This window comes from Cebidichthys violaceus, unplaced genomic scaffold (genome assembly GCF_023349555.1).
Source record: "Cebidichthys violaceus isolate CVI_PGR_0920_01 unplaced genomic scaffold, fCebVio1.0.p SCAF_6, whole genome shotgun sequence".
Lineage (NCBI taxonomy): Eukaryota > Metazoa > Chordata > Actinopteri > Perciformes > Stichaeidae > Cebidichthys > Cebidichthys violaceus.
In genome coordinates this window covers 10,187,157-10,214,252 of record NW_027176816.1, presented here as the reverse complement: position 1 = coordinate 10,214,252, position 27,096 = coordinate 10,187,157, and the positions used below count along the sequence as shown (strand labels likewise).

The 27,096-nt window shown below is 40.8% G+C and overlaps 1 protein-coding gene across 2 annotated transcripts; it reads right to left on the bottom strand.

Moving 5' to 3' along the window:
• Window positions 1-199: 199 nt before the first annotated feature.
• Window positions 200-23,891, bottom strand: gnas (GNAS complex locus). Of its 2 annotated transcripts, none has more exons than XM_068732726.1 (12): window positions 23,810-23,891; window positions 18,690-18,762; window positions 14,723-14,777; window positions 14,485-14,604; window positions 9,090-9,187; window positions 6,079-6,133; window positions 5,462-5,535; window positions 5,220-5,278; window positions 5,000-5,120; window positions 4,246-4,376; window positions 3,580-3,647; window positions 200-2,943 (listed from the first exon to the last, which is right to left on the bottom strand). In XM_068732726.1, exons 2-12 carry the CDS (start codon window positions 18,722-18,724, stop codon window positions 2,797-2,799), a joined length of 963 nt encoding a protein of 320 aa, XP_068588827.1. In that variant the 5' UTR covers window positions 18,725-18,762; window positions 23,810-23,891; the 3' UTR covers window positions 200-2,796. The 2 variants fall into 2 exon arrangements, with proteins under 2 accessions (XP_068588827.1, XP_068588826.1); XM_068732725.1 differs by lacking the exon at window positions 23,810-23,891 and adding an exon at window positions 22,787-23,685.
• Between the last annotated feature and the right edge of the window lie 3,205 nt (window positions 23,892-27,096).

Genomic DNA, 27,096 nt, shown 5'->3' with positions numbered 1-27,096 from the left:
TTGGTCGTCCCAATAAATACATACTCTGCAAATCTGAGGAGGAAATGACTGGTAAACGAACAGGAAGCTTCACTTCCTCTAGTGTGGATTTTAACAACACTTCGGGCTGATACAAATTTTGGGATAAGATTGCAAAAATGCAGTTTGTGTAAGAAAGTATCGTGGCCTGTGAGTGCGTTTACATACGTCAATCACAGACTTGTTGCTGTCTGCACCAAAAAAAAACAACCTTTATTATCATAGAGCTTCTGTTCAGAAAGTAGAGACCCATATTTGTTGTACACATTAAATAAAGACTAGGGCTCTGAAAGGAGAGAGATGCTAATACTGTACAGGCCGTCTCTGCTGCGATTTAAAAAAAAGAAAAAAAAGAACTGAAATGGATTTCTTTTTTTGTCTTTTTTTTTGCCTTTTTGTTTTTTAGCAAAAGAATACAATTTGTGTAGAAACAAGCACTGTTTTGCATCTGTCATCTCCTCTTTAACCCTTCAGAATGTCCTTTGTAGATGTCACTGAAAGACAACAAAAGAAACCTGAACACAACTTCAGTTGAAAGCATTTAAGTTATAGCAATACGTACACTATCAAGTGTACAATTTGTCAAGGTTCATTTGATTCTAATAAAATACTTTTTTTTAAAACCCATATACATTTCATATATTTATCTTTTTGGGGTATATGGATTCAAAAATAGACATTTAAATCATAAAGAGAGAATGGGAAGGTATGGGAGAGAAAAAAAAACAAAAAAAAACTACAAACGCTAGAATGGTTGTCCTCTGTCCCCGAGGAGAGAGAGAGAAAGAGAGAAAGAAAGAAAGAGAGAGAAAGAGAAAGAGAGAGGACAGGGGAGAGAGAGTGAGAGATAAAGAGCGAGAGGGCTAAAGAAAGAGAGAGAAGGAAGTAGGGAGGGAGGCTGGGAGTTAGGAGGGGATTGGCCAAGCTATACAGCGCAGTATGACACCCACTTTAGCTCATTACACACGTACAGTCGTGATCAAGGCACAGGGATCTTCTAAAAGTTTCTTTTTTTTTCAATAAAGTTGTACAAAATAATACATTTTACAGTCTGTACAAGAATAATAGTTCAGCAGTAATGTAAAGACAGACATACATACATAGGAGCGAGAGGTCAGGGAGGAAGGAGGTGGGAAGAGGAAAGATGGAAGGAAGGCAGAGGGAGGGAATGGCAAGAAGGTGCAAGCAGGCTGTTTGACCACACAAGTATAAAAATAACAGAAAAACAAACAAAAAAACATTAGTGTCCCGTTTGTTGTTGTTGTCTTGTTTTTTTTTTAAAATATATTTCAGGATTATTATATTTTGTTTTCTCTTGAAAAGAGCACTGCAGATGGGAAGGTGGTGGTCAGGAGGAGGGGGGAGTGAAGGAGAACATGAGAGAGGGGGGGGGGGGGGGGTCGGTCAAGATGGGAGAGCAAAATCATCTGAGACGAAAGAAGAGGGGTGAAAAAAAAAAGAGAGAGAGAACGACCAAGACAGAGAGAGTAAAGATAAAGAAAGAGAGCGCACAGGGCACAATGGCACAAAGTCTACACAGACAAAAACAGCTGTGGAGACAGTAAAACAGGGTCAATCATGACAAGACGAGAGCTCTCTTTAAGGATGCTTTCTGGCCTCCGTCAATTAAGCCCCTCAAAAGTTGGTATTTTTTTGTTTCTTTTTGTTTTAAACTCAAAGTTTCCTCCTCATGTTTTGCTCCACTACCAACAAGACGAAGTCAGGTGGCAAAACAGGTCTGTGGAGAAGTCGAGGGACAGTCATCGTCGTCTCTGTCAAACGTTACTAGACTCCATCAGGGATTCACATCGGAGTTGGCTCTGTCCTGTTCTTGTGAACCTCCCCCCACTGCAGCCCAACTGATCACAACACACCCCTGGTCCGTTTAGTCTGTGGCAACGCTGCTGCTCAGGGCTCAGCTGCGCAGTCACTCAGTTCCATTTAATCTCAAAGCACTGCGCCGGAGAAAATCAGCCGAGAGCTCGACCAGCCTGCCACTCGTCTGCAGATCAGTACATATCCAGAACCAACCAGTTGTGCAGTCCAGTTAAAAGCAGGCGTGATACGTTTGTGTGCGAGCAGATCCTGTGGTGGAAATTAAGAATGTGTGTAAGTGATCGGAAGGATTGGTGTTCACGGTTTGAGTTCTGAGCACAGTGCTTTTTGTGTTTTTTTTTGTTAGATACAGTGTTCAGTTGATCTGTTATGACATGTTCCTTCTCTATTTGCAATAATTCAACAGTTATCCATTTTACGAGTTGCACTGAAGTAGTAGCTCGCTCCGTTTTTCATTCCGGCCTCAACAAGAGGGAAATCTCACATTCTCAAGCCTCCACACTGCCGTACATACAGTCCAGACTGGGCCAGTCTGCGTTTCTAGAAAGGTGAGGGGAACGTGTGTGTGTGTGTGTGTGTGTGTGTGTGTGTGTGTGTGTGTGGACGATAGATGATGTCGAGCGGTGTGGCGCTGGGAGTATGGCTGAAGGTGGAGATCAGAGTCCGTTCATGTGGTAACCCCTAAAAACCCTTCCATCAAAATAGCTCAGTCTACTGCAGGTAGGGAGTTTGCATCAGGGGGAGTTCTGGGTTGAGGGTGTGTTAACTGTGTGTGTGTGTGTGTGTGTGTGTGTGTGTGTGTGTTTGCATGTGTACGTTTTGGCCCCCGTTCCTTCACTAGAGCTCACACACGTCTGTGGAAGAGGGGAGTTCAGAGACTCAGGGTTTTTCATAGTCCAGTTCATGTGTTTTTGGCCGAACACTAATTTTTTTTCTCTCCCATCACAACAGCTCATACTGTCGCAGGTGCATCCGCTGAATGATGTCTCGACAGTCGTTGAAGACGCGACGAATGTTTTCCGTGTCGACGGCGCAGGTGAAGTGGGGGTAACAGTAGTGCCTCCCGTCCCCGCTGGCTGTGCTGATCCTCTGTAGACGGAGAAAGGAAGAGTGAGAAACTATTTCACAGTGTATAGTACAACTAACACAGCTGCTGATTGACTGTTGAGATTCTTATTGTTAACAGAGAGCCGATGCAAAGCAAACACACGCAGTGCAAACACATTCATGCCATATTTAGCCAATAACATGTCACAAATATATATATATATATATATATATATATATATATATATATATATATATATATATATATATATATATATATATATTCTTTTCTTTTTTCGTTTAAAAAAAAAAAAAAAAGAGAAGGGAAAAATAGTTTCCTAAAACAGCTATGTAGCTGTGTAATGTAGCTTTAAGCAAACGTTACTCAAACAGTAGCAAATAGAGCATTTCTCTGGGACTATTTTCCATTGCGGATTGATACACATTTGGTGCTCCAGTGAGTGTTTACAGCAGTAGATCAGTGTATGTGGGATAAACTTAAAATTTGGACAACAATAGAGGTGTATGGCAGAGAGAAATAAGCTCTCAAACTATATTTGTTAATGTGATCAATTTATTGTTGATTTGTGTCTTATCATGTGATTTGTTAACAATAAAAACCCTTTACATTTAGCATGTTACAGAGCACAACAACAAACATATGCTTATAGCACTTACCAGGAATTCATCTCTTATGAAGTACTTTGCCCTTGTAACACGCGGATCTTCTCCAGGCTCTGGTGTTGCTGCAAGAGGAGGGAGAGGCTAATGAATCCACATTTCTTATCATATGCAATCTTTTCAGCTGGAGAATATTCAAACAACAACAACCAGAATGGCTTTTCTGGGCTTTCATTGGTAAGCCCAGAAAGAATACATTATGATCAGTTATTATGTAACAATTTGAGGAAGTGAGTTATATCCCACATCATTGTAAAAATCCCTGATATACAGGTGTGTGTGTGTGTGTGTGAGTATCAAGGATGACCTCTTCTGGTTACTGTACCTCACAGATATATTTTTTGGTGGAACAGCAAGTCAGAAATTTGTGCCGGTATTTGTTTAGCTGTTTTAATGTGGAGGGAAAAAAACACTCTGACTCTTTGAGGCAGTTTGGTCTGGTCACCCTACTTTACGACCAACAACTAGATGATTTCCTGAAAAAAAGCAGTTTTCAAAGGAGATATTTACAAGTTGAAAAGGGCCAGCTGTATTTGCGCAGCTACTAATATGAACAGTGTTGCTGAGAAGCTACAGTGAACCTCTTAACTACATTCACACCTCCCTGTGTAAGTTAATGGTTAAATGAGGTCAAAGTGTCTAGAAGTGGATACAACTGCTCACCATCGTCAGGTGTGGTGTAGCGAGCAAATTCGGGAAAGTATTCCTCGATTTTGGACTTCCCTGCCAGCACCTTCTCTGCTAACAGGTCCTGCTTATTTAGGAACAAGATGACAGAAATGGTCCGCAGCCACCTGAGGAGAGCAAAACACCACGAATCAACATCACATACTGAACCATCGAACTGGGTCTGAGTGGGAACAGAGACACAAGAAGGAATCGCTGCTATGAATTGGACAAATAAATTCACTTAACTTAACATTTCAGAACATTTTGACTGTTTAGGTTTAGTGCTAGGACAAACACATTCTAATCGAGGCCTTAAACTCAGTGACCTGTGACAGTCTAACCTGCATGTGAAAGTCATCCAACCTGCATACATGCTACCATGTGACTTGGTGGTGCGTTCAAACAACATAACCGAGAGCAGCCTGTTCATACTCTCATCCATAAACTGCCATTTGAACGTTAATATGATCAAGAACATAACTCAGCCCTTTCAGATGACGATCTAGTTCAATCTAAGCTAAAGGAGAATAGGACAATGGTGAAATCATTTTCCAGGACAGCAAAACATTTTCAAAGACATTTGACATGTGTTTTCACTGACTGGAAAAATTGGTCCACTCTTTTCAAGGATTGGAACTGGGAGTCTCTGTAAACATACTTTTATAAAAGGCACCTTTCCCACCATGTGTACTTCTACAGAATGACAGAATACAACATGCAGGCAGATGCAGTATCTGTATCCCTTCACCTGTTGTTCCAGATGTTCTTGAAGAGGTTGAGGGCCTCCTGTAAACGGTTGGTCTGATTGTCCTCTCTAATCACCATGTTGTAACTGCTACTGGCCACCACGAAGATGATGGCCGTTACATCTGAGGACGAGAGAGGGACAGAAATAAATCAGACACAATGACGGAAGAAGACAAGAGCTGAGTGACGTGAGAGGGAGCAGAAACAAAAACACAAGTTACCGTTAAAGCACTGAATCCATTTCCTGCGTTCGTCTCTTTGACCGCCAACATCAAACATACTGTGTAGAACAAGAGACAGCGGTGTTGACGGGTCAAATACTGCCATCATGTGGAGAAACTATTACTTAGATTCTCATTTGGTTATATCCTGAGTCATTGTACATGTTTAATACTGAAGCTATGAGGACATTTTAATATACACTGTTGTTTCACTGCCCTTTTCTTCCTGTGTTTTTACTCACTGGAAATTAACTTTGTCCACTTGGAATCTCGTCTCAAAGATGCCTGAAGTCAGAACTCTGCATCGCAGCAAATCCTGGCAAAAAAACGAAAATGTAACAAAATGGTTCCGAAGATCATTAAAACATCCTGCAGGATTTTGAATGATTACACAGCAAAACGGGAGCGAGCTTTAGACTGTGCAAATGGCTTCTGTGGCCTGAACTTACTTTATAAAGAAACTGGGACACGAGATGTTTATATTTTCTGCCCCTACTTTCAGACTTGTATAAAGCAAATTGGGTTAAAATACTCCATAAGATTCATCTTTGATGGTTTAGAAAAATATGTCTAATTCTAAAGTGACGATAACAACGTAAATAAGCTGCTCTACTCCAGGTTAAAAATGTAAACAGAAAGCGCACCACTCAGATAAAGACACAACACGACTTCTATTTATTCTCAAACATGGGAGAACATTGTTCAAATTGAGGAAGTGTTATCAGGGATGCCAAACCGTTTATTAATGACATGATATAGACAAGACTTTAAAAACCTTCTTCCTCTTGAAATACCCCTGTGGGAAAAGAAGATATACATGCATATTTAAGTGAAGGATTTATGTGTGAGATTCACCCACCTGATCTGTTGGAGTGTAGTCATTCTGTTTCACAATGTCAATCTTGTCTAGAAAGCTGAGGAGAAAAAAAAAAAAAAAAGACTGTAAAACCACTGTTATGGAGATAATATTACGGATGAGATTGTGGTTTTATTGTTGAAGACTTGTACAGATGTGCTCAGGCACCACAATCAGTATCAAACTACTAAAAGACCAGTTTAAACTCCAAACATGACAGAGCACTTTTCTGCAGCGAGCATCATCTCTTTAGTCTGTTCCACTATGTAAAAAGCGTCACGTGTGATTAAGTAAAAGGTTAAATTAACATTATATAAAGTACAGCAGTTTTCTACGTGGCACGAAAGGGCCCTTTGACACAACATTTTGACAATATGACAGACAACTAAAACTACACAAGCAAACTCAAAGAGCTTCATGTGTGTGCCACTATTCTACTCCTTTAATGCAGTTTCTGTCACACTGACGCAACGGTTATATTGCAGATATTAAGTGGGAGATGGCAGGCCACCTGCAGCATTTGCCATGATTTCAAATCTCCTGTAAAGGACTAAATATCACGTGGACGGGCATTCCCAAGAAACACTTCAGGATCACACAAACATCTTCACTTTCAAAAGGTCTTCTGAACTTCAGATGATCCATCAATGTCAAATACACTTACTGTAAGTCACTTTTTGATAAAAGCATCTGCTAAATGACTGTAATGTAAATACAACTGATCTGAAATCTACAGGGATGGTGGATGATACAGTATGCTCAGTTCACAATCAACACTGTGCACTGTGTTCGACAGACAAAAAGTTTGAAAACAGTCAAAACTCCAGACACGGCTGTAACATAAAAGTGTCATCATCCCTTATAATAATTGTCTCATCTCATCTCATCTCATCTTCGACCGCTTATCTGGGATCGGGTCGCGGGGGCAACAGCTCCAGCAGGGGACCCCAAACCCTTCCCTTCCCTATAATAATTGTACTAACCCAATTTCAAACCCTGTCAAAAGATATAGTACAATCTAAAGCAAAATACAAATTGTCAGTGAAAGATGGACTCTCCAACATGAGCTCTATTTCCCATTCCACCGCTTAATGTCCTAAAACCTTCACAAACTGGTCAAAATAATCTTGATATGTGCAATGTACTGTCATCTCATCACATAAAAACATAATACCAATAATAGAACTTCTGTGTCTTAAAGTCTAAACGGTTTCATTAAGCTGTGGACTTGTTATGTGGCCCAGTGCTGGTTCTTAGCATCACAGGTGAACTAGGTCACAGGAAAAAGGAAATGAGCAGTGAACATCTCACAACAGTACGAGAGTCTAAGGACCTCTGTGTATTCCTGAAAAACAAAGTGAAAAAAGAAATGGCTAAAAAGAAGTGCACGTGAAAGGTGAGATGAGAGTGAACGTGAAGAAGGGGCAGACAGACAGAATGAAAGCAGAGAGCCGTCTGTCTGACATTACAGAGCACGATTCAAAAATAACTCCCCAGCGCCCTGGCCTCCAGCACGGTTACCATGGAGACCCAACCGCAGGCGCTAATAATAGTCTATCAGCTCCCAAATCTAGTACGGTAGACAGAGAGAAGACAGACAGACAGACAGACAGACAGACAGACAGACAGACAGACAGACAGACAGACAGACAGACAGAGATGTAGAAAAGGAAGAACTGGGAGAAGAAGAAAGCAAGAAACAGGATGAGCTTGAGTGTTTATGCTTTAATGTGTGAGCGAGAGAAGGGAGGGAACAAAAGACTGGACTGTACCATCTCAACCACCTGAGGGGGGGAATGGGGGGGAAGAGCTTCTCATTGTGTAAACTTCCAAAAACACCAACCTAAAGTGCTGAATGCATGTTATATTCACAAGTTCATACTTAATTTACCAGATTTACTAGGAAAAAGCTGTTGAGGCTTCAGGCTCACAGTCCTCCTCACACATCACCCCCTCTCCTCCTTTAAACATCCTCTGATCTACAGATGACTCAGCCTCGGCCATGTTTGCTCCCAAACACTGCAAACTGCTGCTGTTACATGAAAACTATTCCACCAAAATCTTTCTTCTTTCTCTGTGTTTTTACTTGCCTTTGCTTTGTCTTAGCTATCATTTCCAGTCAACTGAGCTGAAAAAAAACACATTTTAGATGCCCGTGTGCAATGAAAAACATAATGTATCATTTAGAGTTTGACAGTTAGAAAGGTTATGCCTTTGGAGATTATACAGGGTGAAAGATGCTTAGGCAGAGGTGATGGAGGGTAAGAAGCCGTAAAGACAGGTGGCAGCGTTGGCAACTACACATATTTGAAACTGTATCGGATATTAAGTCAGAGATGTTGAACATGTACATCAATAAAGAAACAATTTAGGGGCTGCTTCACGTGTTTGAGATCACTGCCAGTGAACACTGTAGCCTCATAAACTGGTCAGCTCGCCTTTGAGCATTTCCTGAGATTTCTCCACGCTTCCAGTGATAAAAATGTCTAAAAATACGTTGACTGTTGCAAACTGCTTGTTCTACCATTATTTTACTCCAAGTCAAAGATGTTGCTTATGTTTGTGCCATCTATGCATAGCCATTTATCAGTTTATACAGAAAGGAAATGAAAAATTTCTCCAGTGAGCAATCTGACCTGAATTCATTTTCCACTGTATACCAGTGTAAAATAACATAACAACATTTGCTAGGTACACATGGAGGCTCAAGTCATATCTCTGAAGTTACCTAATGGGCACAACGCTTGTGGTGTTGTCCTACGGCTGCCACTAGATGTTACTGAAGAGCCAAATCCTACAGCACCTTTGTGATTGTACAGGAACTGTTTACTTCTAAGAATGTATTTTGTACATTTTATACTGGAGGCACACCACCTAGCCTGAAATTAAATAAATCTGTTTGATTGGTAGAGACACAAATACACACGCATATTAAATTGCATTAAATGAGACTGTGCACCTAATGAACTGGTACCTCAGTGTAGAGACCATGTCACCATGTAGCTGGTACTTACTATTGTGCACAGTCGATTAGCTGGTACTCGTTAGATCTCTCGAAGCACGCCCTGACCCCCTCGTCCTGCCACAGTGTCTTCGCATGGTCGTAAAACTCCTGAGGAGGAAACAGAAATACATGAATGACAGGATGCAAAATCTGTCAGAGCAACAGACGAGTAACACATTCATTGTTGCTGCTTAACAGGATAACCACAGTAATGTGCTGGTGTTTGTCTGTGTTTTACCAAGCTGCTCAAAAACACACTTAGTTTCATCTCGTGGCAATGTTATAATTACATGCTGTATTTCAAGTAAAAAATACGTTGCAATCTTTGCTTAATTAAACAGGGTCAACTAACATTAACCGACATTCTGTGTTGTTTACTGTGCATCTCACACCAAATATGACAGCTAGAAGAGAAAAAGGAGGGCAGGCTTGTGTGTCTGAGGGCACCGGGCGCAGACGTTTTTGTTGATACCACATGCAGTGTACGTTGTGCTGAGGCGATGCCTGTGTACATGTCTGTAAAAGGTCAATAGTGGTGGAGGATAACAGAGGCACCTCACTATTAGTGGTGCAACGGACCACTGTTGATCCGTATGGATCCCCCTCATGGTTCGACACGCATGTGAACCACGGATTAATTACACAGTTTAACGTTAACCATCACAGTGTGAAATAAAGTTTTACTGACGATTGCTATCCGCCGATATTCAGTAAAATATGTGATCAGGACGCCGGCATTTATGCTTTACTAGTCGCCAATCTCTGATAATGTTACACTATAAACAACGGTTGCTTTGGGTTACATTGTGAGGCTCTGTTCAGTGAAAATGAGAATTGGTCAGAGGTAAATTATAACCTTAGCATGATGTGTAGTTTTGGAGAGAAACTTGAATAAATCCAGTTGTATGAAGGAGATGTTTATAACATTATAACATAAATAGATATTAGAGATGAATTATGACCGGATTACAAAACCTCTAAGCAGCTTATAATACATTATTAAAACTACTAATGATACGATTTGTTTTAATCCATAAAAATTAAATTTTGTATTTCCTTATCATTTGAATTGTATGTTTTTATTAAGAAAAAAACACACTCTAGATGACTATTACAAAGTAAAAGGATAACAATTAGAATTTTGTTGACTTCAGAGCGCTTGAAATAATGTTTGGGCCAGCTGCCATAATCAATTACAAAATGGATCTGTGTCTGTCAATACGGATCATCAATTAATATCGGTGGCAAAAAGCGTGATCAGAGATCTCTAAACGTTATATTTGTTGCCTTTTTTCTTTTGTGCTGATCCGATCCGAGTCATGAGTTTTATGATCTGTTGCACCACTACTCACTATACACAGACACTACAGACAGACTCATTTACATGCCGGGACACAGCATGGATTAACCACTTCACTTCTTGAATTCTTTGTACCGACAGAACAACAGGTGCCCTGTGTGCATTTAATTTAAAGGATTTTGTAAAGTTGCCAAAATCACATTGATCTAGGTGGCACACATGAGCTGGCAACAAAAACATCTAACAACATTCATGCAGACATAAGTGTTTGTGTGCGGTCTTAATCAAATACAGTACAAAACTAGCAAAGAGGATTGCAGACATAGTACCGGCCAACTAGAGGGATGTGTAGGGCTGTTAAAATAAATTAACAGAAACCTCGAGGTTGATGTGTCCACGAACTGTCCTAATTCAGGTCAAACACAGGCTACTTCCTTGTTTCAGAGTGGGAATACACAGACGCCTGTCTGTCTCGCCCTTACAAACACACATTTATATCAATTCTGTAAAACTAGAATGAAATAGATCAATTAGCTATGTGTAATGACTTGTTATCTGCTATCCCATGTTTAGTAAAGCATAAAAGACAACCAGATAAATGAACAATGTCACAGTCCATCCACACACACACACACACACCTCAGTGTTGTGGAGTCACAAGCTGGGTCATACGCTCTTGTCTGCCTTAGGTGCTGATTTTCTGGTCTAACCTTGCAAAGATGCTTACATCCCCATCACAACCACCAGACCAATACACGCTGAGGCGCACACACACACACACACACACACACACACACACACACACACACACACACACACACACACACACACACACACACACACACACACACACACACACACACACCTTGTTGAAACAAACACAGGACAGGGATGTGAGTTGGAAACCAAAAAGCATGAAAAAGAGGGCAGAGGAATTGTAATCTTTTGGAAGAAATACTTGAGACTTGTGTCTAGGGATTCAATTTAAGAGCTGAAAATGAAAAACAGACAATGAAATGTACATCCACATGCAGTGCGGAGTCTCTCGAGTAGATTGAAAAGCAGAATAGACTTTCGCCACCCTGTTTTGTAACTTGGAAACTATGCCATGCTCGTCATAAACAAGTCAACCAACCAAACAAGTAAAGCCAAATAGCAGCCGTAAACAAATAATTGCTTCCCAATAGCTCTGCATGAGTGGAATTCCTGGGGCAGCGAGGTGATTTGGTGGTTAAAGAGAGCATCCCACAGAGGAAAACTCACACATTTGATTTCTGTAGCAGCTGAAGTGTTGCTGAGTAACACATTTGTTTGCTGTCTGCTTACTTACTATGAATTAATTAGGATAGAAAGCCACCATGTGGTGAAGCTGGTCACTTGACTTGACTGGTCACACATGTGCTGCCCTCTAATTGTTTTTAACCCTGTGGATATCAATTTGATCATTATCCTCCATAAGTAACTTTTATTTACGATTTTTAAGATTTTTTTTTTTTTTTTTAAATCTAATTCTGTATCATTTATCATAAGTCAAGTGAAAGTCAATTATAACCATCCACTGTTAAGATGAAACAGTGTGTGTGTGTGTGTGTGTGTGTGTGTGTGTGTGTGTGTGTGTGTGTGTGTGTGTGTGTGTGTGTGTGTGCGCGAGAGAATATTAAGGCCCACGTTACACAGCCTACATCTAATTTTCCTTCCTTTCACATGAATAAAAACTGATACTAACCACTATTTTCAATATCGATTAATCTTCCTATTAATTATTTTCTCAATTCATCGCAGTCTATAAAATGTACACTATGTTGTTATAATTCCCCATAGCCTGAGGTGACGTCTTCACATTTTTTGTCTTATTTGAATAACAGCACAAAGAAAGCATCAAGTTCTCACATTTCAGAAGCTGAAACTTGAAAAATGGTTGGCATTTTTGTTGAAAAAACAAAACAAACATACAATTACTTGATTATTGCAATAGTTACAAATGAATGTTCTGATGATTAACTAATCAAATTATCGTTCTACACCCTTGTTTGGCTCAGTTGCTCCATACTACCACTCACTTTGTGCCTATAATTGCAACGTTAACGACCTGTTAGCGAGAGAAATCTCATCAGATGCATCGTCACTTGCGTGTAAAAAAAAAAAAATTTAAAAAAATTCTTTCATTGTGCAGTTTTTCCATGACAGCAAACTCATCATGTGTTTACAAACAGAGCGCTCTTTTATAATCAGTCATGCTATTCACTCTTCCTCCCTTGATGTAACGCTCTCCCTCTTTCACAGTCTCCCTTTCTTCTTCTCTCTCCAGTTACTGTTACAGTACGACAACAAACTTTAAACTGGGCAACCAGGAAGAAATAAATCCTTGATGTGAGATGAGACTATAAATCCCCACAAGGAGGTCAGAGCGCAGCATCAGTTTAAAAACAGAACCACTGGCGCTGGAAAGCAACAAGTGTCTTGCTCAAGGACACTTCAGCAGGGGCTCATGTGTGGGCACTAGTTTGGTAAGGACAGTTTACCCGGTTTGCTGAAGGTCTTCATCTGGGACTGTTTGGAATGAAACAAGAGGCGCTTTCGCTGCCTGAGGTCCATAATCGCAATCGTACATGAAATGCAAGCATTTACACTAATTAGGTCATTACGCCAATGAATTAGCAGGCGAGTCAAGAATACTCATCTTCCCATAAGTCATGGACACCATTAATATGAACTCTGTGCCCTCGAAGCACTGAAGGACGAGGCCGGTGTTTTTATGTGTGTTAGCTCATTTACTACAAATCACAACATTACATTGCTGCAGACTACAGCAACAGAGTTTTTCAGACTTCTGAATATGTGACATTTCAGGGCAGTGATTTGTTTCCATTCAGTTTGGATTGGTATGAAAATCATTTCCTATCAACAGTGTGAACATCTGTTTTAAAAGAGGAAATCTAAATTATCACAATGTGGAAATGTAGTTCAAGCACAGATTAAACAAACAAGAGGTTGTGATAACAATACTGCTCAGCTGACAGCTCTCAGGAAGTGCAGACTGTTCAAAATAATTCACACTTCCAAGCAAATGTGTATAAAATAGGGTTTTATGATAAATGGGCTGAACATTTAAAAACACTGATATGGTTGATCAACAAACTGCAGTATTTTCAGGGAATCATGTTTTTATTTCTAACTAATTAATAAGCAAATGTGTCAATTTACTCCAAAATGACATGTACTCTGTAAGGAGGACCTATGGTGTAATTTTAAAGATTTTATCATTTACTGGCGGACAGATTCCTCAATGACAACACAACGGACATATGCCGAGTAACGTGGTGGCAAGATGTTAAAAAGAAATTAATTCCCATTGCTAAAAAAAAGCTTCTATTCATACATGATTTAGGGAACTGAAAAGTGAATTAGGCCCCGTAGGTGTCTGTGGATAAACAGTGAGACTCCCATACTTCCAGGTTTGGTCTCTTGGCTCAGACAATTAGTAATGTCCCTCTGAGAAAACTAAACCCACAAAGACTTTAACCATCAGGTCATTAGTAAACCTCAGTGTTTGCTACCTGTGTCGAGGGATTATCACCTGGGATTTTGGGATTATTACTACCTACCATCAGATACTGATACTGATACTGATACTGATACTGACACACACACACACACACACACACACACACACACACACACACACACACACACACACACACACACACACACACACACACACACACACACAGCTGAGGATACCTGCACCTGTTGATAAGGGATTATATCGGCCACAACTTTACTGTAACTACTAGCCCACTTTTTGGGGGTAAAAACAACAACCGGTGAACCTAAATTGTTTGTTAAAATCTTTGAATTTTGCATCGCAAAACTACACGCATAAACAACTACTGCAAGTGAGGTAGATAAAACTTTAACTACATGGTAAAGTTCTAATTGAAGTTCAAACTGTAGGCCACATGACAAAAGGCCAAAAATAAGAATAAGGCGTGTTGTGTTCTTGTTGCTGTGTGTGTGTGTGTGTGTGTGTGTGTGTGTGTGTGTGTGTGTGTGTGTGTGTGTGTGTGTGTGTGTGTGTGTGTGTGTGTGATATTGTACTACTCACAGAGGGAAACTCAAAGTCTTTCTGGTTGACAAGGTTGAGCACGTATTCGATCCGGTACTGGCTCTGTGGGCATGCCAACTGCACCGGTGGTGCCAGGGTGCTCATAGCGGTTACTATGGTCTATCACAAACACACAAACAAAGAAAATACATTTTAAGTGTGGATGACAGAGACGAGAGATGGACAGGATTTTTGAACGAAGTATCTGGTGCTGCTTTGATGGCTTTTCGCCACTTACCTCAATAGCCTCTTTAATGTTATTCTTGATGTCGTGAATTTTCTGCTTCTTCTCTCTGAAACAGACACACAGATTCAGTGACGATCATGTGAGGGATTATTGATGTACAGCATTGATCCACCCTTAAAAGCTATTCATTTTTGTGCGTATTTAACCGTTTTCAAAAACAGACATAATGGTATGAATCTGAAAAAACCCTGAATGAATTACAGTCTGTATGTCAGTCGAATGAAGGGGATCCTTCAAACTGTCAGAGCTGTTTATAACCAGCCATCATAGATGGAGTGCTCTTGTTTTGGTCACAAAAGAGGGTTTAGTTAGCAAGTATTGCTTTAGTACAGTCTAAAAAAAGAGGAAGGAGTTCCATGTTACAGTGACATGGTGCACTTCAGTGAGCTGCAGGGAGACTGTTTTTGATCTGGGACGGGTAAACAGACCTTCATTGGCACGCGTGGTGGAGAAATTATGTCTGTCTGCTGTGAAGGATGGCTGTTTGTACAAGACATTTGAACTCTCTGTGACAGAAATGTTTGTATTAAAAAGGCAACCAGAGAGCAAGTGAGTCTATCTTTCACCTTGAGCCTGCCAGGACAACAGCGCATTGTGTTTACAATAGTTCTGTGTCAGTGACAAAGGGCAAGATGGGCCTCTTTGGTCTGTGCCAGTTTTTAAACTTTTTCACAAGGGACTCTGGTGCACTCAACCAAACTGATGCAATGTTTAACAATGTCTTTACACCAGTGCAATTTGCATTCATTAGTTTGACTCATCCATTTGGTTACCAAAAACTGAGGCTGCACAATTCCTTCACAATGCCACCTAACGGGTCAGCTCTATTAGGGGGTCGTAGCTACGGCAGTCCAGGTTGGAGCTGCATGTTTACATCATATTGGAAGTGGTTTCTTACTCGCTCACAAATGCTTCCACTTATAGGATTTTTTCATGGTTGGACTACAGAAGGAAAGCAATTGTAATAGCAATTTAGACACGCAGATGCAGTCATGTCATCGCCACCTACGTGCCACCTACAGTCAAAGAAGCTCAAGTAGACTCTTCGTAAAGCTAATTGCTAACATGTGGGCTAAAGGCGAGATCGTGTTAAATACATTAAATTTACATCTGGAAGAACACGAACAGATCAATGAGGAGAACGTATTCACACTAACTCAAAACACAATACACACAAAATCTCTTACAAAATGCAAACGCGCACACGCACGCACACACACACACACACACACACACACACACACACACACACACACACACACACACACACACACACACACACACACACACACACACACACACACACACACACCCCTTCCTTGGCCAAGTTACGATGTCGCTGCAATATTACTAATTAGCTTTCTGTCACATTTGCTCTCTAGCAGATGCAACAATAACATCAACATGCTATATTTACAATTACTAGCAACTGTACTTTTGACAGTGAAAGAAATGCCTCAAACTAAATCCACAATTTCCAATGCGTTTGTTCAACAAGTCCGGTTCAGAATTTGGTACAGAAAGGCTTGAATTACACTGTAGGGAGTGGTTGCATTCCCACTAAAACCAATTTACTTTATGTATTAGACTGAAAACGCATGCAGACTTACAATACAACTAGGGTTGCAAAGGGGCGGAAAATTTCCGGTAAATTTCCGGAAACTATCCAGAAACTTTCCATGGGAAGTTAAGCTTGGGAATTTTGACCTTTTTTTTTTTTTGCAAAAGCATATAACAGGGAACTTACATGTAGTTGAGAACAAGACTATGCAAGCCTAGCTCAGCTGGACCCTGGATGCAGTTAGTTGGGAACATTGTCTGCCAGAAATGTAAACATAAACATAAAACGTTCTGTTGTTTTTGAACGTCTTCGTCATTACCTAGCATATTGATTACTTGGTAAACTGAAGCCATGTTCATTTTAATACCAAGTTTATTTGTATACCGTAGGCTTACTTTTTACAGCAGTGAGAGTAGGATGTATGCATGTCCACACAAAAGTACACCATCACCTTGATTATTCGCGGCTGTTGGGGTCCATCAAAAAGTGCGAGTTGGGCGACTTATCATAAATAAAAGTAATCAAGGCAAATGAAAGGCTGAGCAATAAAAACGTAATTCAAAAGAATATTTTAAAGATGTATGGAATGCAGCACATGCTTTGTTTCTTTGCAAAAGATGTAGCTAGCTATTGTAAACCACATTTTTTTTTTCTCTCAACCCGACGTGATCAAATACGTCAAATGAAAGTATTCCTCCATCCCATGTGCAGTGCATTCTTCCATCACATGCACACTACAGCAGGGCTATTGAGGCCACACTACTGCAATTGAGCAATGAAAGAATAAAGTTCTACTCACAAATGGATTAAGTAAAAAATGTCATTTTCAACATTTGTATTAGAAATGTTTGCATGCATGTCTGCTTATGACAAAACAAAATGTTGTTTTGTCATAAATGACAAGGTAAATACAGTTAAATTACCCCAAAATGTCCCGTTAATTCCCATGAAAAGTTTCCAACTTTAAATATTCCCGGAATTTTGCAACCCTAAATACAACTACTACTTATTATTAAAGTTGTGTAATGCTCATTGACAAATGTTAACAGAAAGAGAGAGGAAAAGAGGGGGTAAGACAGAGTTTATTGAGTTAGGAGGGAAATTGAGAAGGCCTTGTTTACTTTTTCAACCTGATAGTCATTAAAAATCACATGGTCGTGTGTGTGCGTGTGCGTGTGTGTGTGCGCTCTCCAATCATGAGAGTAGGACTGCATGCCTGTGTGTGGTTAGAGAGACATGACACAACATGCTTCATTGATGGTGTCCGGTGAGAGTACGTTAAGGTGAATAAATGCAGATGAAAGGGATTGAATTCAATATCACAGTAATTTACAATTTTGTTATAATTCAGTGCGTCACTAAATGAATTTGTCTGTAAAATCTTATGATATAAAATTAAGTTATTGTTCCTTGTATTTAAGTAGACAGTATAAGAGGCAAACACATTCATAGCTGGAACTAACGTTTAGCGTCTTTCAGCTGAATGTTTTGGTTTTACGGCCCTTTGGGTTTATCAGAGCTTCTTCAGCCATAAAACAAATGTCCCATGCATACACAGTTCCCAGCTCCTAGTTTTGACCACTTAACAGCTCCAGTGATGAGGCTGGCAGTTATAGGCCTTGTCTAAAGGCAGCTCAGTCATAGTTGAGAAGAAAAGAGAGAGCTGAGTCAGTCAGTCATTCATCCAGCACTTGGAACCAGCAGCCTTCCGGTCACAAGCAAATTACTCTGACCTTTAGGTTACCACAACACTCAATCCATTCACCCAAAATCTTTTATCGCAGGCATTATTGAACTCTTTCAGTCCAACAGCAGTAAATGTATGTCCTGCCTCAGGATCCAGGTTTAATAGAACAGGTTTCTGTGCTCGTCATGTGGAGACCCACAAGCAACTGGCCTGCAAGACTGTTGATCTTCAAAAACAACACACTTAAAAACATCTGGCAGCACATTCAAAGTAAAACAGTCAGATGTACAGTATATGGAAGTTTACTACACATAAAGAAACAAAAGCAGCCATACACGGCTTGGCAAACAAAAGAAAAATCAAGCAGATAATCCAAACAATGTCACAGATCTAACTGGAAGTGATGACGCTGTATGTGTTCATCAGTGTTTAACAACTACAGTTCCCAGAAGGCTTTGCATGCCTCCAACAAAGTTTATTGGAAGATATAGTTGCTGACACCATGGAGATAAGTGTTTGGAAACTATACAAAATTTGAACTCAATTAATTTACCATTACATGTTCTGCTTACTGAGGTTAGACAGCATTAACTAGGTTAGAATTATTGCATCTTCATTGACCTTATATGGAGCTGCTAGCCAGCTAACAGCTGGAGGATTAGCTCAATACTCACTTTTGGTGGAAACAATCAAGTGTCTATCATACTCACTCTGCATTGAAGCCGTTGACATGAAGGATCCTCATCTGTTTCACTATGGTGCTCTTTCCTGACTCTCCAGCTCCTGGGAGACAGAGATGAAAGAAGAAATATTAGGAATCTGTTGACATGTGAAACACACACACACACACACACACACACACACACACACACACACACACACACACACACACACACACACACACACACACACACACACACACACACACACACACACACACACACACACACTTTACAGTATGTGTACAGTAGTCCCATTTTCTGTACCTCACTAAAAGGTATTTTCATAATCAAGTTTCGGCTGTAAATTACTCTGCCCAACTCGCCATTTTCAATAAACAAACAGCCGATTTCACACATGACTGTGACATTATTTGGCAAAACCGGGAGCAGAGGCAAGGACAGTGCTGCATGGTCATGGCTGAAATAATAACTGAAATATTCCACATGATACCGTGATCAGAATCACAAGATTGAGACTCGATGATGACTGCCTTTAGACTTTTCCCTGAAAAGTGGGGTTAAATATTTCCCCATCAAAAAGCAGGTGTAGAATAAAAAAGAGCTCATCGTATGTCTTCATGTCCTGCGAGGAAAATGTGATCACTGGTATTGTCTGTGTGGTATTTGCTGTCAACGAACAGTAAATTGCAGAAATTCTGAATGTTGCTAAAAGGCATTATGAGAGACTAGCTGGTTTAGCATTGCTAGCAAGTTAGCTCTATGCTGCAGATCTGTGGATGGCCTGTGAGAACGAAACTCACATCTCTGTCTCTGTAATGAAACGCCTGCAGTATGTTCAACTGCTGAGGGGGAGCCGCTGAAAGCTCAACAAGCTGCAGTTCTCACACGGCCCGATGCCTTTCCTGTCTCAGACCAGCAACTTTTTATTTTTCGTTCATTCAGCTGTCGCCTCTTCTTTTATCTTCATCTTACCTTTGCAACTCAAGGTAAGATTAACTATGACTCAAAACTTAAGCAAGGGATCCAAATAAATTGTACAGTTTATGTAGAATCCAAAATAAAGTAGTATGTAAAGTTGAAAAATGCATAATCTGCCATAATATTAATCCTAAGAAGCTATTCAAGCTACTATAGTATTTTTCTTAAAAGTGAAGACAGTGAGGTTTATGATTTACCTTACTGACATTAATATTGTTCTTTTTTTTATATTATTGCTCTGCATGCTTATAAACCATTTCAATAATAGTTTTAATTTAAATCTCTCATAGTCCAGGGACTACAGATGCAAAATGGCCACTTGTCTCTCTGATGCATTTACAGCAGTGTGTATTAATGTAAAGTGTATCTGTTAAATAAACCAATGAATGATCATTTTCAATCCAGTATGTCTAAATTATTACACCTAGTTGTATCTCCACGTGTCTCACTTCATGACAATGTTGGTCATGTTTAGCTAAATCTATAAAAACATTTCAGCTACAACGTGGGACTAAGGGACATGTTTGGGTGGACGTGCTGCGATGTATGTCCCACACTGACGAGCTTGAGATTTTGGAGTACCGATAAATACATGTACCGACACCTTTTACCAACAACCCTGTGAAAACTGGATTATAGCTGAGAATAGTCTCCCAATATTAAGATTTGATAAGAAGACATAGGCGGGAGATTTCAGAAAGGAGACATAAATGTTTGTCAAGTTGGATTTCTCTCGTATATCTATGCTGTTTGGTAAAGGCAAAAAACATTTCCAAATAACAGCCATCTAATGACAATCCTACTGTTGGCGGTTTGCAACAGTTGTTTAATTGCCAACGTTTGCCACCCACGAGACGCAGTTGTGGTAGTCGGGCACATTATCAGACAAGTCACAGGAGAGTCTGGGATTTGGGCATTTTGGCGGCTCAGCAAGTTACAGCACATACCATGAACTCAAAACATCATGCTCTCAAATCTAACTGATGACCTCATGTCATAACGCCAGCTCTCCTCTCTCTTTCCCACTTCGCTGTCTTCTCCCACACTACAAGATGAAGCAGAAATGCCACAGCATCTTGCAAAAATACCAACACGATATAGTAAAGAACAATAGCGTAGCATGTCCCTCTTGTATGCGATGGGTTGCACGTTTGATGCATGAACCTGAATCTTTTTCATTACCAGAAGTGTGTCTATAGCACAAAGCATTAAAAACAGTTAAGTACACAAAGATCGGCCCTCAATGCTTGGTCAGATTCTTTGTCTCTTGATTATATTAAAAGATACTTCCAGATTTAGAATTTAAAATTAAGAAATCAGAAACGCATTACACGTTGTGTTAAACGCTAGCATGGCTGCTAGTGGATGTTGTCTGCTCTGAACCTTATAACCTTAATGACAAATTTGCTGAACGTGTCCTTGATGAATTTGTCTTTTCTGAACCCGGAGACGTGGAAATACACGGCGTATAAAGTTACCACTGTAAAGCAGACACAGATGCAAAAAGTGCAATACGTCAGCTAAAAGTCAAGAACTCTGATCAACTCAAATGTACGAGATCTCTGGGGAAGGATGCAACACCGTTAGTCAATTTAACATTTACAGCAAATAAAATTCCATTCGCAGAGCTTTGTGCGGACAGGATTTTCCCTTTGCTTTGGAAATATTGGGGCGATATTGCATTAGAATCACACCATCAATTAAAACACTTGTAATGATTTTACCTGAAGGTCATCATATCTTCAGTATAGAGACTCTAGAATGTAAAAATGTTACTTTGTCAAGATAGGACTTAAAATAACTGCTAGCTCTTAATACACCACACTTTGTGACACAAAGTCCTTTTGTAGGCGTCACTCTTTAAAGTGAAGCAAACTTTACTAACGTGAGCCACAAACCCATTAACACATTAATTAGGTGATCTGTTTAGGTGAACAAGTTCATCCTGGTGGACAGACACACTAATAGACGAACACAATGTGTGCGCCAACTACAATGAACGTACAGATTGACAACACAGCAACTGACCATGTTTTGCTTCTAGCCACTTTCGATGCTACATTCTTAATGGCATTGGTTAGAATATAGATTGTACTACATTTTTGTACAAATTACTCTTTTGTGCTTCGTTTGGCTTTGTTTGTCATTCAAACATATCATCCAAAACATGCAGAATCACAAACACCAGCCTGCAGGGCCACAGGTCTGTGATAAAGTCAAACTGGTAGATGACATAAAAGAAAGACGACTAACTTTACGGCAGACATCTTTGTTTTGGTTTTCATGTGAGTCCCGTCCTTCTGCTTTCCTTAAGTCACCACAACTTCCTCCCCAACATAAATACAGGCGTGTCGTACAAAACGCACCCTCACTGGCATCTCAGCAATCAAATATTATGATTTTGACAAAGAACACCACGGCTTCTTAGAAGTGGTGAGCCTGCTACGAAAGGACATATGAGGAGGGTACAGAAGGGAGCACGGCAGGGAAAGTTAAGACACTCTTATTTGTCTCTTATGTAATGTAGAGACCCAGCCCACCTCCAGTTCACTCTCTGACACACACAACCACATGTTGAGTCTTATACATGTTCACGTCTACATTAGGTAGGTCTCTGGGATTTCTCTTACAGTCATTACTATGCTAAGACATTGTATAGGCTACACGTTTGAATTTTCAGGCCTACATGCAAAACCAATAATGAACTGCACAGCATGCTATGTGGTCTTAAGCTCGTACAGCTGATGATATATGTTCTGTTTAAATACATGCATAAATGACAATAAATTCAGTTCTTATTGATGTAAGTGGTTGTTTCTCCTATGATGATCACTGACAGCAGTTTACCCTACTTATATATTTACCTCGACATCACTATATATGCTCTCAAACCAACCTATTGACTCTGCCTCAGTATGATTTAATGTTGGCAATGGTAGACTGCTAATTTGACAGTAACATGCTGAGAACCCGGCACAGAGCTGCATTTTTAGCCTTATGCAATGGCAAAGTCACACTGTTGACAATGTTTCCCAAAACAACATCCCAGAAGGTTATGCAGGGAGGCGGGAGGCCTCAACTGTGCAGACAGAGAACCTGCCTGTAAAGCAGCAAGCATAGAGAACAAAATTACAAATCAAACTCACCTAAAAGTAGTAGTCTGTGTGTTGCTCTGTATATCTGTTTGTCTTTCTGGAGCTGCTTTTCTATCTTTTTGTTTGCTTCTCTTTGTGCCTTCTCCTCATTTCTCTGGTCTTCAGTCTTACTGTTGCCCAAACAACCCATCTTCCCGCAAGAAAAAGAAAAAAAGGGGGTCCAGGGGAGGAGGAGGAGGTGGAAGAAGAAGTGGAGGTGGAGGGGGTTATGTTGAAAGAAAAATAAATAAATAAACTAAACTAGTCTAGTTCTCTCGTTTGACATGCGGATTCGGTAGCAATGCCACCCACATGTACGCCGTTTAACGTCCCTGGCCTGCTCCAAAAACTGTCCGTGGTGCAGCACTGTAGGAATTATGTGTCCATAACGCGTATTTTGCTGTCAGAGAAAGGGCAGGATACTGTGGCTGACGACACCGAGGCCGCCTTCTCAGTTAGCTTGAATCCTGCTCGAGCTTTTTTCCTCCTTCACATGCAGTGTAGTTTTTTTTTGTTTTGCTTTCCCACTCTCTGCCCCACGTCAACTGTGTCACGTTAACACTTGTAATCCACAACGTTTGTTAAGACGCCAAAAAAATCGGTGCGTTTCACCTCAAACGGAGGCAGAACAAACAGCCTAATTTGCATCTCCAAAAGCCCGGGTCTTGCGTCTCACTGCTGCCCGTGACAAGGAGCCGAACTCGGCGTGTCCGAAAACCTCGCCCGTGCTGTGGCGCGGCTCGTTTCCGCGTCTTCTTTCATGATAAACATTTCCAAAAGGCGTGCACTTATTCTCTCTATCTATGTCTCTGTGTCCCCGACGGCTGTCTTGGTCGGAGGGGTGGAGGGTGGGGTGGGGGGCAGCAAGACAGGGGGAAGGAAAATAATATTAACACCCCAACGAGCTACAGGAAGGAAAATAATATTAACACCCCAACGAGCTACATGTGTGATATTCTCATTGCTTCCGTCGTCATCCTCCGGCTCCTTTGCATTCGTTGTATCAAATCAACCCCCAAACAGCTCCAAACTCACTGCGATTGTCTTTTCGGCCGGATGCCCCACCACCTCCAACTCCGAAACGATCCAATACCCCCGATTTGTCCTCCTTATTTGCGATGGCTGTCCCTCGCTGTGTTTCTCCTCCAAAGGGCTCTCTCTCTCTCTCTCTCTCTCTCTCTCTCTCTCTCTCTCTCTCTCTCTCTCTCTCTCTCTCTCTCTCTCTCTCTCTCTCTCTCTCTCTCTCTCTCTCTCTCTCTCTCTCTCTCTCTCTCTCTCTCTCCCTGCCCCTCGCTTTTGTTGCTGAAATGTGTTATCAGCCCCTCACATCACCACCGAGCCTCCAAAACTGCGCACCGATACTTTTTTTCTTTTAAGCTCGGCTCTGATGAATCCCTTCAAGGAAAAAAATCATTAAAAAAAGGAAAAGAAAAGAAAATGGAAACGTGACCAAGATGCGAAAATCCCTCGAAATGTATCCACGTTTCTTGCAGGTGAAAAAGCAACCCCTGCTGTCAGGCTCAGTTTATATAGCCTACATAAGACCTATATGTGTATACACACATAGGCTACACGCTCTCACAGATATATATCAATATTCCTCTTGAATCCGAGGTGGGTAAACAGGCTACAGACTTGAGACTGCATGTGCATTTACATTGACAAAAAAATAGGACGCGGGGTTGTTGTAGCAGCACATTCCCACAGCGAAGGCCGCTCCCCTCCTGGCCGCTGGTCGTGGAAGGTGAAAGACAGGAATAACCAATTCTTGGAGGTTATTACTCTCTCTCTCTCTCTCTCTCTCTCTCTCTCTCTCTCTCTCTCTCTCTCTCTCTCTCTCTCGCTCTCTCTCTCTCTCTCGCTCTCTCTCCGAGAATAGTAGCCCACTACATTGAGGAGATAGACAGCGCTGAAGAGAGACGGGGTGGGGCCACACGGCGCTCATTGAACCCTGGGAAGGAAGGACCGAGGAGAGGAGGAGAGGCCGCTTCGCTTCGTCACGTGGCCCGGGCGCGGAGCAGCGTCACCGGCGCGGCTCTGCGGAGAAACCGGCGCCCTCTTCAAAGAAAACGACCGCACACGGTTTGAAGGATGGGCGTCACGTACAGCAGCCGGGCCGGGGCTCCCAGAGCTACTGCTACACGGGCTATCACCGAGGACACCTCAGACCCTCCAACACTAACCCAAATAAACACACAAATAGACTACGCCTTGTTTCATGTCTTTAATCTTCCTCTGCAGATGAACTATCCTGATGTTACTGTTACTGCTTAGAAATTTACCACACTAATATTTATAGCATCATTCATGTTAAAACAAACTGTTTTAACATGTATATGAAAACAATGTTCATATACAGGTTTTGTAATTTGAATATATGTCAACAAAAAAATACCAACAATTATTTCTGTCCAATTTTCTAGGCTTATTGTGGAAATTCTGTAAATTTGAGATGAAATCATAGTTCTTCAAACTAATTATCCTTTCATATATAATCGTCACAGGAGCAGACCACCAGCTATATTGCTGTTAGGTCTGTTGAACACTAGGTGGCAGCAGTCTTCTAAGTCTGAGCAGCAGGTTTGGGTTTATTTCTGTCAACTCTATCCAAACAGCTGCACAATTGTCATACATTTGTATGTAAACATGTACAAAAAATAAATAACAACAACTTTGATTTTAAAGTATTTTCTGAAGTTACTTTGCAAAAAAACTACCCTGTATCCTGTATCCTGAGCCCAAACCTTCAAACTCCTCCCAGATACACAAGAAGGGCAAAAGTCAAAAGATGACTGGTCCCAGTAAAGTGAAATGGATCAGAAGACTAAAAGCTGTGGCTCCGTATTTTAATCCCCCGGCCGTCCTCTGGGCTTTGCGGTGGGCTTTGAGTGTTGTGCTGACCTGCTTCCCTCTGGAGCTTGAGGCCAAATCAGTCAAAATCTCAGAGGACCCATCCTCCATCTGTTAGGCTCACATGAAAAAATGATTGCCATGTCTCTTTTCCTTCATTTGGTTTTCAAAGTATGTCATCTCTAAATGTCTCCGTACATCAACTTGATGAAATAATTATTAACAGATTGAGAGACCAGATGCACAGATAGAAAAGTTTACCTTCCTTTGCCAATGCAAAACACAAAAAAACCTAGCTAACTTTAAATCCGGAGCCAAGTCATAACTTCAAGCATTAAATCACAAGCTTGTTTTGTAAACATTAGTTATGTCAGTGTGTTTACATACACAGTCTACCAAGTGAAGTGCCCCCTTGTAGAACGTTGGTGCTTCCCATTTAGCTCTTAGTTGTGCTAAACGCACCCTTTATCGTGAGTGAGTTGGGACAAAACATGCATTGAAATAAAAAATTCCAAATACCGGCTCCTTTTCACACATTACATTTGCACACTAATAGTGCACATTCCTCAGAGTGCATACTGTGAGAGTGTAGTATCAACAGTTTGGACAGCAGCGGTGGAGGTCAAACCTCTGTTAAATGTCAGAGGTACTGATGTGAGACCATTCCCGGCAACCGATCAATATTGGCTCAGCACTCAATCAAAACCGGGCATTAAAAATTTGCAAGGATTTCCCAATCATGCATCGACATGGCAGTTAGCTCACAAGCTGAGCATAAATTATCAATCAATCCTTGACTCACTCTGAACTACACCTAATTCTGATCTTAAAACGAAAACTTTGACTATAATAATAACTTCCTAAACACGTTTCCTCATCTTTCTATTCCTGTGTCTCATAAGTTGTAACACACACACACACACACACACACACACACACACACACACACACACACACACACACACACACACACACACACATTTTCTCTGCCTACAACCCCACCCAAGACCCTTTCTCAGCACGTCCACTCACAGCTCTTTTAAACTGCACTGTCATGAAATTTTAGCTACCTACTCAGCACTCGTTCTCATCCTAATCAATTTAGATCTACTGCTGCGGAGTAATTGAGTGTGTGTTTTCTCCTCTCATTGAGTCTGAGGGTTTATCTGTCCACAGAGGAGCCTCGTCGGTGATAATCTACAGACAAATGCACACAATGAAGTTATTAGCTTGGTTTGGACTTAGTTAACAAGGTTAGGATCTCCTGGATCGTTTGTGGTGTTAAAATGATTAAATGGAGATGAATAAATGAGATGTGATGGTATTCTAAGCATTTTGTAAAACTGACGAGAAGAAAACAACTAAAGCTTCTCTTATCTGGTTTCCCTTATTATTTTTTTGCAGCATAAACCCCAAAATATCTTCTTTTCAACACCACTGTGTTCACAAAATAGTTTGTCATTAAATACAGC

What these genes read in the sequence shown, in the direction of transcription:
- gnas (XM_068732725.1), bottom strand. Translation starts at nt 22,925, where the DNA reads ATGGGTTGTTTGGGCAACAGTAAGACTGAAGACCAGAGAAATGAGGAG. An exon ending in GTCAACGGCTTCAATGCAGA is followed by an intron (nt 14,778 to 18,689) that starts GTGAGTATGATA and finishes TGTCTGTTTCAG; the next exon opens with AGAGAAGAAGCAGAAAATTC. An exon ending in TCATAAGAGATGAATTCCTG is followed by an intron (nt 2,944 to 3,579) that starts GTAAGTGCTATA and finishes CTCCGTCTACAG; the next exon opens with AGGATCAGCACAGCCAGCGG.